The 11,705-nt window shown below is 34.2% G+C and overlaps 1 protein-coding gene and 1 pseudogene across 1 annotated transcript; one reads left to right on the top strand and one right to left on the bottom strand.

Moving 5' to 3' along the window:
• The first annotated feature begins 2,660 nt into the window (after positions 1-2,660).
• Positions 2,661-8,487, top strand: LOC139863299 (very-long-chain enoyl-CoA reductase-like). The gene is made up of 9 exons (XM_071851933.1): positions 2,661-2,856; positions 3,432-3,483; positions 3,631-3,637; positions 4,400-4,426; positions 4,515-4,580; positions 6,267-6,335; positions 6,427-6,466; positions 6,931-7,685; positions 8,150-8,487. The coding sequence occupies exons 1-9, from the start codon at positions 2,661-2,663 to the stop codon at positions 8,216-8,218; spliced, it is 1,281 nt and encodes a 426-aa protein (XP_071708034.1). The 3' UTR covers positions 8,219-8,487.
• Positions 8,488-11,036: 2,549 nt separating this feature from the next.
• LOC139865244 (U6 spliceosomal RNA) lies at positions 11,037-11,148 on the bottom strand (annotated as a pseudogene).
• Between the last annotated feature and the right edge of the window lie 557 nt (positions 11,149-11,705).

Raw genomic sequence — 11,705 nt, 5'->3', positions numbered from 1 at the left:
GGTTTGACATCCTCACTCGGGCTAGTCGCGCTAGCATTCAACGGGTGTTTAATACTTCGAGGACAAACGCACTCGCCAAGTGCACTTTTAGGGGGTGATATACATACGTTAAGTCTAGTTACCGGGTGCCCACGGTTAAGCATATACTTTTCATACTGATTTAAACCGCTGATTGAAGCACTGAAATCTCGTGGTCTACATTACTTTACTGATTACAAACTATAGCTCACCAACATTCGTGTTGACTTTAAGCGTGTATTTCTCAGGTGCTTAGACGATGTTGTTTCCGCTATTAGACTTGCTGTCTTGGTGTTATAGACTTGCTGTTATGGACCTGATGTGTTAGATTTTCGCGGCATTACTTAGAGATGTCTCAATCATGAAACTTTTATTTTGCATTCGTAACTTATGTTATTTTCAAACAATGGCTTTGTAACGACCTTTGGGTCACATACTTATGTTAACGCTTATATTCATAGGAAGCACGTTATCTTTTGTAAAACGCTATCTTTTTATGAATGCAAAACTGGTTTTCAAATAGCATATAGTGTTTGACCTTGTAATGATCCTATTGTTGATGAACCGTACACGATGGTTTTGTACGGGACGTCACAGGGTCGTTACAACCTTTAAAGAAAAAATGGCTCACTACATCCAAAAACCATCAAAACCACAACGGCTAACAGTGACAACGGGTACTAACTGTAACGCTACCATAATCTGCTTCATACTGGATGGGAAAAGCAAATCAATCGATGGAAACCCAAATTATTTCCCTTACATCCTAAAAGGGAAGCTGCTTTTCGTCGTTTTACTACCAAACTACGACATTATCTACAAAAACAGGCAGCCGCTTTTGGTCGTTTTACTACCAAACTACGACATTCTCTACAAAAAAAAAAAAAAAAACCCCAATTTCCTCTCCTTCTCACTCTTAATAAGCACAACCAGATCTCCAAATTAAAACCCCTTCAAGCCCTATTCTATACCCCATACTCCTCTTCTCCATCAATCCACTTCTCCAACTTAAAACCCTTTCAAACCCTAACATTTACCCCATATTCCTCTTCTCCTCCGTTCTCTACTTTCTACTACATTGTTTAATCAATTTTAACAACCATGACTAATCTGATGGTTCGAGATGTTTGATTTTATGAGTTAAAAGAGAAGGGATTTGGTATTGACACATGATTTACTTCAGATATGATTAAGTTTAGGGTTTATAATATGCATTACAACCTATCAATCACTGATCATTGCTTCCTTGCTTGCCACAGCTGTAGCTACGGTCATTAAACCACCGTCACTTACTTTCTCCCGTTTTTTTCTGCACATTTTTTACACGTTATATATTACTAATAAAATATATATTTACGAAGTATATTTTTGTTGCAACTGCTAATGGATTCACGTTTGTTCCTCAATTCGAACGGTATCTCTCTGATTGTTGCTCAATAGTCTCGAATATTGCTATCTAAAGTTTAATTTTGGGTAAATCTCTTCTTTTGTGATTTTATTTTGTTATTTTTTAGAGTTTATGCTTGCCTTACGACTGTATTTCTTTATATTTGTGACTGATTATGTTTATTATGAACTTTGTAAGGTTGTTTTAGTTGTTAATGATTTTTGATTCTGTTTTAACATTTTTTATTATTATGTATATTGTTAGTAATATTAATTTTGTGTCTCATAGCTGCTTTTCTGTTGTTTTGAATCTATATGGAGCTATTTGTTGTTGTGTGCATCGTGTTTTGTCTGTTTGGGTTTGGGTGTTTAAAGGGGTTAATAATGTTGTCTAAAAAAGGTTTAAAAGGTCTGTAGAGGCTCTTATGTCATATACTGTTGATGGTGTAAGTAGTCATTTATGTTCCACTTCTATGAGAAAAAAGTAAAAGTTTGTCAGTAACGCTGTGTTCTCGAGTTTTTTCTAAGTGGAAAAGAATGTGATAGAAAGGAGAAGAGAGAATTAACAATGGAAATGAATGTAATATAAAATAGTTAAATGCATTTTTGAGTTTGAAGGAAAGGAGAAAAATGAAACTAATCAAAATAATGAGTTTTACAATGTTACCCTTTAAATATATCAATTTTAAGTGCAAATTTAACCAACAATATATTCAATTAACAAGAAACTATACGATATAAATAAATTGAATTATAAGTAAAACCATCTTCACTTTAAACTGTTAAAGTGATCTTCATGTTTCTCTTTCGAAAAATAAAAGGCATAAACGATACGGTAATACAAAACCATTTTAGTGTACAGTAGATATGATACAGTAGATATACTCCAATCAATATATATCACTAAAACGGATAAGTATTACGGATTATTATTCCGACATTACAGATACAGTAGATATGATGTTAAGTTTATACCATTTTGCTAATTTTCAGAGACGGATGTTTCCTGCTTTGCAGAGACAAGTTGTCTCATGTAGCTTTTGAGGACCCAATGGTCATTATATAGTATATGATTTGGTTTCCTCTACTAGCATCCCAATTTTGGGCGGATTGGGAGTCATTGTAAAAAGCCTATGATTTATTAGTTCAAACCCTCTCATTTCAATCCCTTTCCTTTAAAAAAAAAACTCAAGAATCACTAATTAATATTTTATCTCTCCATCTCCTTTCCTTTCCATTATAGAAAAAACTCGAGAATGCAGCCTAAGAAACCAGTTGAGGATTGTGGTCAAAACTATCGGGGTGAGAATCTGGGATCTTCTAATGCTGATAGCTTTGGTTTCTGTAATGATGTCTCACTTATGACCGTGTCGTCTAATCGTGCAGTGATGCTTTTGTTGTTTTTCGTTACGTTTTATTCTTTAGATGATTGGTTGGCTTCGTTGACGCTTTGTATGTGACTGTTGTTTAATATGCACCATGACAGGTAACCGATCAAACATAAACAATATTACTTTACACTACTGTATATTAATAACTATATGTCTCATGATCATAAAATATCTAAAATTTCTTACTTATATGAGTTTTTCCATGATTTCCATACTATAACTGATTTTTTCTTCAATTAGTAATTTGTTGTTTTTATGCATTAATGTTACTTTAACTCTGTTGGATCTTCTTTTTAATGTCATGATATGAATTTAATCTGATATATAAAGTAGATAACAAGGTTAACTTGAAAATGCATCAGAAGTTAAGAGGGGATATTTTGAGTATTAATGAAATTGCAATGGTGTTATTAGTTAAAGAGGACAGAACCCAAGGAGAAGTGATTAAATTGAATTGTTGTGATTTGGATTATGGTTTTAATTTGTGATCATTTTGAACAACTTGAGATAAGTTTGAATTCTTACAACAGGCTTTATTCATTTATTTTTAATGAAATTTCAATGGTGTTATTGTTTAAAATATGAAGTGATTCGTATAAGCCTGTAATTTTGTTGTTATCACAAGTTTTAACCCAGGCATATCACGTGTCATGAAAAGATCAAAGCGCAAGGAAGATGTCCAAACAAGGTAACTGTATATTATGATCCTAAGTTAATTAACATTTTATGCGAGTTATACTATTTGCGTCTTGAGTCGGTGAACTATTTTTCGATTAACATTTTATGCAACTTTATGATAGTTCTTAAGTTTGTTGTTATGAATGTATTGGTGCAGTATCTCGGTACGTTTTTGGTCCTGGAATCATGTTAACAAACAGCAGGTAACAACAACACGTGTACTGTATAATGTTTGCTTATTTCTTATAACCTATTGTCTTTGGTTAATGTACATGTGCAGTTTATAGCTATGTATTAAAGCTTAATGATTTTGATTTCTATGTCGAATGACTCATGGAAAACTTCTAAAACTAATTTACAAGACATGAACTACAACTCAGGTAACAAAACACAAGTTTGCATGTTATCAACGAGATCGATCTCTCAAAAACACCGACGCTTCCAACATCATCACCCATCGAACTACCTCGCGCATCAACCAAGAGGGCCTATTAACACAGTGTGGTAAGTGTTTTTTCCGTTTCTCACAAATAATAAGCAAATAACAGAAACTTAAGAGTCTTTTACTAGGTTTTTATGTGTTAGCTAATTTGTGTCTTTTTTGTCGCTGGTTATTTTAATGGAGTTATTATTATCTATATTGTGTTTTTGGTTTTTGGGTTCGAGTTTGATTTGTGTTTTTGTTGCAATGCCGCCTAAGAAAAGGGTTAATAAACCTTAAGAGGTTTTGTCTGGATCGGCTACTGATGGTAATGGTATTGCATCGGTAACTTCATATGGAACAACGCATGTCTCTGGTAAAAGGCCATGTGTAAACGATAATAGTTGTGTCACTGCATTTTGTTGTCGAGTCTCTGCGTGATTGTCCTTCTGATTGTGTTACGACATTGATTCCTACTCTTTTCTTGCGAGTTCTATGCTGATAGATGTGTGCGGGGCTTTCGGTTTTGCAGGTGTGTTTCGTCCGTTTTCTGTAAGTTTATTGTTGGGTGGTTTCACCTTTAATCGTTAATAGTTTATGATTCTTTCTATCTGTAACAGATGCAGGAACATCACATATTGACTATGGTTTGCCAAATATCTTATCAGGTGGACCTCAGATTGAAGGTATCAATAGTGTTCATGTTTTAGTATTTTGTGTCCTTTTTTCTTATATATACATTTTGTTATGCTATATTTTTGTTCCACTTATACGTGTTTGTCGAGATATAGGCAATTTTGGTATGAAGACCGGTTAAAGACGAGTTCTATGGCTTTGAATTATCATCGTTATTGTTGTTGTGAAGATAGGCGTGCACAGTTGATTGTGGAGTTGTTAAACAATTGGGGTTATATGAATAATGTGAACATATAATCAAGTGCATTTGGTTACTATTATGTAAACAACGTCACCATGCAGGTTTACTAATCTAAAACATCATTGATACCACGTATTTTAGCTTCTCCAATTCACCGTCTTCATTTGTTTTGAGTAATCTGTTTTTAGGTGCTTATTATGGCGTTTAATCTTTTCAAACACCATTTGTATTTACTCCGATATGTAGTTGTCTCGGAAGATAATAAAAACGTAAAACGACCATCGCCGCAGCAACGCGCGGCTGGATTTCATCTAGTTTATACTAATCGTAACAAACGAACAAACCCTATATCTAATAGGGTAGAAGGGTGAAATCAATCGACTTTAACCGTAAAAGGTAAAAAAACGACCAAAAAAATCACCCCTCATCCTTTGAATATCTGCCCATTAAATACACTGCAACAATCTTCGTGAACAATAATCATGTGTGGAGAAAATCACCGCTCAAAACCACCAGTAGAAACAGAAAATCGATAGTGTTTATATATCAGAAAAGTGACCATCCAAATTTATTGTTTCATGAAAAGCGACAAATCTCAGCGATAGACAAAAACAAATAAAAAAAGTAGTAAAAGGATACCTTTGCAAGAGGAAAATGCGTGAAGAAGACGACGTAATAGAGTACAAGATCAAATCGGAGTGTTTTCCGGTAGAATCAATTGAGGTTTAGGGCTTGTATGCGATGGGTCGTAGATATTAAGATTTCTGGGGCGTATTGTGCCAGCGTGGATATGTGATATCTTAATTAGTGTTAAGTGGGATTATGTTAAGGATTAACATGTCAACATAGATGATTAAGGTGAGATTAAGGATTGACACGTTAGATTATGTTTCACGATTTATAGTATGTTATAGATAGATATGAAAGGATTGGAAAAAAGAAAAAAAATGCAACGGCTCAATTTAAAAAATTCAAAAATCGAAGTGGGTCCTACAAATACATCCGTTACAAGCGTTGCAGGCCCCACTGGCGGACGCTTTGGCAATTTGCTGGTGATGCTCGTGAGGTGGTGGCGGCTGGTGGCTAGCCTGGGTGGTGGTACATAGCAAGTGGCTTAGTCTCTTCTCTTCAGTTATAGAAAGTGTTTGTAATAAACTTTAATTGATCGGAGCCAATTAATCCAGAACCCATAGGTACAGCTAGTGCCACGTGCATAAGGTTAAAAGGAAATCTATAGGTGAACTACACAAACTTATGAATTCAGTCCATCTACCCCAACTACACGCCTTAATAATAAATCCCCATCTAAATCACACCATTTTTGCAGTAGCAGTTTGGTTTACTTCATCATCAACTCATTACTCACTCAAACTCTGTGGACCCTCTTATATTTTTCATATCAAATAAATCACTCTAACCATACATTTCAATAGATCTCAGACCATTGTTTTCTCCGTTTTAGAAATATTAGGTTTATTCTTTTATTGTTTTTAAGATGAAGGTGAGCGTTACTACCCGTAGCGGTAGAGAATTAATCAATGGCGGACTTGTTCTTGATAGCTCTGTAAGTTCAATTTCACTTTAAATTAGTTTTTGTTTGCTTATTTACAGGTTTTAAATTTGTGAATAATTTAGGGTTTTTTTTGTATTGGTAGGCTACTGTGGCTGATTTGCAGGAAGCTATTCATAAGCGAAGTAAGTTGTTACTATAATCAAATTGTTGTTTAACTTTAAGTTACAGGTCCACACTTTGATCTTTATATTAACTGTGATTTAACAGCTTGAAATTGATCTAGTTCTAAGTGTACTTTTTTCCTTAAATCGTAAACTCAACCTGTCAAATTCAGATTTGATCCACATACTTGTGTAACTTATACGTATACAAAGTTATTTAATATAGTAATCTGCTGTAGTATTTCATGTGACACTCTAAAGTTTATATGTTCTGTTTTTGGGAAATAGAAATAGTAATGGATGCAAATAGTTTGTATGTTGAATCTGCAGAGAGATTAATATAAATTTTCCATCAGAGAATTTAATAGGTTTAGAATAGAGGTTCTATAGGGGCTATAAAAGTACCGTATTACCTTGTTAGTTTCAAGACTTTGATTATCCGTATTGTAACGCTTGTGAAGCTCACGTGCAAATTCTGTTAACAGCTAAGAAATACTATCCTTCAAGACAACGCCTGACCCTGCCCGTGCAACCGGGTTCAAAGGATAAGCCTGTTGTTCTGCAATACAAGAAAAGTCTCAAAGACTATAGTAGTGGAGATTCCGACACAATAACTGTCGTGTTTAAGAACTTGGGCCCACAAGTTTCATATCGTACACTGTTCTTTTTCGAGTATTTGGGACCACTGCTACTCTACCCCGTCTTCTATTACTTCCCAGTATACCAATTTTTTGGCTACAAAGGCGAACGTGTTATCCATCCTGTTCAAACATATGCATTATACTATTGGTGTTTCCATTATTTCAAACGTATCATGGAGACCTTCTTTGTGCATCGTTTCAGTCATGCAACCTCACCTTTATCAAACGTGTTTAGGAACTGTGCATATTATTGGAGTTTTGGGTGTTATATTGCGTATTATGTTAATCATCCTTTTTATACACCTGTAAGTGATATCCAAATGAAGATTGGATTTGGATTTGGGGCGATTATGCAAGTTGCAAACTTGTATTGTCACATTATACTGAGAAATCTTCGAAGCCCAAGTGGTAATGGAGGATACCAAATTCCAAAAGGGTTTTTGTTCAATGTTGTGACATGTGCAAATTACACAACTGAGATTTATCAGTGGTTAGGGTTCAATATTGCGACACAGACCGTTGCAGGTTATATCTTTCTCGTGGTTGCTGCTTCGATCATGACTAATTGGGCCCTGGCTAAGCATCGACGTCTTAGAAGGGTAAATTTCTTTCATCTTTTTAACTGATGGACTAACAATTTTTTTCTTTACATTTAGGAGGAATTTTGTTCCTCTTTTAGTTTCGTTAGAGGTGTTAATATGGGCTGGTAAGGTGGGTTGGGTCACAGGTTGTATTGGGTTCATATCGAAATTGGCAACTTATTAGTGCTGGTCATAACAGGTCGGGTTTGGTTGACTGTAACCACTGTCCATTCCCAAGTCATCTTTTGTTAGATCTCCTTACAAAACTATATTAATACGATGATTATCTAAATCTGTAAATATATTTACTGCATGCTTAATAACAACACTTTTGGGTATGTTTTGACCGTTTAACATGTTCAAACCGTTTGAGATAAACACAACCCAAATCTATCAACTCATTAATAAATGGGTCAAAATGGACACCTCTTGTTTCCCTTTTGAAGCTATTTCTTATGCAAACTGTCATTTGTGTGTTGCAGCTCTTTGATGGAAAGGAAGGACGACCCAAGTATCCTCGCAGATGGGTAATATTGCCCCCATTCCTCTAGGCGATTACAAATTTATACGAATTTTCAAATCAAATACTGTACTATTTTTCTACACCTTATCTGACTTCCAGGTTTTGACACTGGCATTGAGTTCGGACTTCAATCGACATGTTAATTATTTCTGGATTATCTGCCAGATATGGTGGTATCATAAAATCATTCTAGTCAACACCTGTTTTACTTTTCAGTATTCATTTGAGTTGTTAATGATACTGGTTCTATGATTTTTCCTAATTGTAAAAGTTCTTTTACCATGTGTACTTGCCATAGATGACCTTGCTAGTCTTTTACCATGTGTACTTGCCATAGATGACCTTGCTAGTTTGAGTATACCTTAGGTGAAATCTGGTTCTTTATTAAATTTGCAGCATCTTATAGGTGTTACATGCAATTTAAATAAAATTTGTCCCATTTAGCGCCCATCTTGTTCTGGCAAAATAAAGATACAACATGTTGATTGTTAGATGAAAGCCATTTACTAGAGAATCAAGCAGAGTTCCTTTGAAGAGATGTGAATGCCCATATTTTCTTGGTACCGTGATGTCTTTCATGGCTGATAGGCAGTTACATAAAGAGAAAGATAATGTCTTCAAACTTGCGATGTTTCAAACTTAACATGTTACAAAATATTCATCTACAAATTGATTTCGATTCTAGTTAAATAATGTAAAAGGTGATACACTATTGTTGGTGCTTAGTGCTTACTAGTATTTAAGCTAAACAACTCAACATGACAACATATATAATATTTTTACCATTATCATATCTTATATGTTTTTTAGTAGCAGAATTATCATATCTTATATGTGATATCTTTTTTTTTTTTTTTTTTTTTTTTTTTTTTTTTTTGGTTAAGCGAGGAAACCCTCCTATGAACGAGCACATTGGCTCACCCATAGAAGGTAAAACCTCGGGTAATCAAGCCCCCCGAGTGCGATACCTGGTACCGGGTGAATTGCGCATTATGCGCACCCTCTTGTCACACTCCATTTTTGAACAATTTAGCATAGCCAGAAATTGAACCCGGGTGGTGTGCTTCATTGGGCAATTCGGTGGCCACTCAGGCAAGCCTGGATGGTTATATGTGATATCTTCAATTACTAAAAGGTGTAGCTAAGAAACCATAAGGTGTTCGTGCAATTGTTCTGACCTGACTTCCTAGGGGTTCGACTGGTTCGACTCCTATGTGGTGTAAAATTATTTTCCTTGTGGTTACCCGCTTATTTCATGGGCTTCGGTAGTTTCGGAGATGTATGTGTTTGGGCCTTACCAGAGGGGTTTCATCACACACGATGCGCGTATGGATTCGTCATAGGGGTTTCCTCCTGAGAGGCAGTAGAACTGTAATGGTTCGTCCTATTGAAAGACTTCATTTTCTTTTTCCATTTATTTTAGTAATTTGAGTATTTGACTATTAGCCAATGAGTATATGCACATAATACGTCAATGTTAAACAATTTTAGATCTTTCCATTTAATGTTATATATAGTTTCGTCCATTTAAACGAAACTCATAGTCATTTTCTTCGTATCTCGTGATATGAACGAAACAGGAGAAAGCGTCAACTTGAAGTGTCACCAGATCTATACATGTGTATTAAAACAGTTCCTATTAATTATTATTTTTCATTTTCAACAAGCAAATTATAAAGCGTATAATTTCTATTATTATTACTATATTATCTATATATTCAATTAGAAAACAGAAAAAACAAAAAAAACTGCACTGTAGCGAACGCCTTTTTCATGAACAGTAAAATCAATTTTGAAATCCATTGTTTTAATGGTTAAATACTAAATATCATAATAATGAAGTAAAAGGTGAAGTTGGTTGAGTGGCTAAGTTGTCGCCTCCACTATTAAAAGGTTATAGGTTCGAGACTGGTCTACATTTTTTCCCTTTTCTTTCTTTTTTACTTTTTACCTCTTTAATCTTTCTTTATTATAAATTATAAATAAGTATATCAGCGGGCATGAATGAATAGTAGAAACAGTAACATGATGACGCCAGCAATTTTTTTTATTTTTTTTTATATTTTATTTTTTCATCCAAAATTTTGAGCCCAAATGGGCCTATAACTTCATCCTAGTTCATAATACTACCCTTAATACTTTTTATTTTAGCCCGCTCACTTTCATTCTTTTATTTTCAAATACCTTTATTTAATCTACTTTTCTTATAAGAATAATATTATTTTGACTTTTTTATTAATTATTGACCACTTTTTTATATATATTTTATTTAAAATCTTTTTTTACTTCTTTTTTCCCGCTTTTTCTTTACAATGTGTACTACGCCTAATATAAGTTCTAGACCAAATTTAATTAAACGAGAATGAAGAAACTGACAACAACAACGGGTAGATAGATCGAGCAAAAAAAGGGGGGGAAAAAATTTGGACCAATTCTCGATTTGTGCGTGTCATGATCAAATTATATACATCCAATATCTTACAACACGCAATTATATATTTTAGTTGGTTTGTATTCAACATTAAACTATCAACGAATACCTAAGGGTAACTAACCGTAATTTGTGGATCGAAAAACAGACCAATCTCTAAAACCCTAGACCATGGTTATGAGCTGAATAACACACCCCAAATGTTGGGAATTAAGGCAAAAATAATAGAACAAAAACATTAACAAATTGATAATACGAAACCGAAACAACTCACAACAACTGATCGATAAAGCAAATTAGGGCAAAAGAAAAATTGTACCTAATCGTAGCTCGTGATTCGACAAACAGACCAATCTCTAAAACCTCGGAAGAGGAAACAAACAACAACAACGGATCGATCGAGAAAAAGGGCAAAAAAAATTTGAACCATTTCTCGATTTGTGTGTGTCATCCTTACACAGGGCCATGCTAATCTTCTCTGTATCGTTCCAATTTTATTGGTATAATGTTTTGGTGTCTCTGCAATAAAAACCCTGTAAATGTCTTGTCAATAACCGATGTGGGAGATTGGTCAAATCTTCTTAAAATTCCAAAAAACACCTTAAGATGCTGCAAACACGGGGAAACATCCAGATTTCAAAAAAGGAGTACTCAAACTAGCAAATACAAATCAGCTAAATCCTAAGTCATCTATGGCAGATGCACATAATAAAACAGCTTTTACATCCAGAGAAAAAAAAAGAATCAGTTCATTCACAACTCAAATGGATACTGAAAAGATAGTATATGATTTCAAATTTTGTATATGTTTGTAGTGGCCTATATGAATGGGGACAATATTAACCATCAGCGATAATACTTGGTTCTTTTTTCCTTTCCATCAAAGAGCTGCAATACAGAAATGACCGATTGTATAAAAAAAAAATTCAAAGAAAGATTGACATTACATTAAAAGAAAAGGCTTCAAGGATAGTAAATCTTGGCTGTTAACAGAATATGCATATGAGCTTCACAAGAGTTACAATATAGATATTAAGATATAGATAAAGATAATAAAAGTCTTGAAACTAACAAGCATTTTATT

Source organism: Rutidosis leptorrhynchoides, chromosome 8, assembly GCF_046630445.1.
Source record: "Rutidosis leptorrhynchoides isolate AG116_Rl617_1_P2 chromosome 8, CSIRO_AGI_Rlap_v1, whole genome shotgun sequence".
Classification (NCBI taxonomy): domain Eukaryota; kingdom Viridiplantae; phylum Streptophyta; class Magnoliopsida; order Asterales; family Asteraceae; genus Rutidosis; species Rutidosis leptorrhynchoides.
The sequence above is the reverse complement of the archived record's forward strand: the minus strand, read 5'-3'. Positions and strand labels throughout refer to the sequence as shown.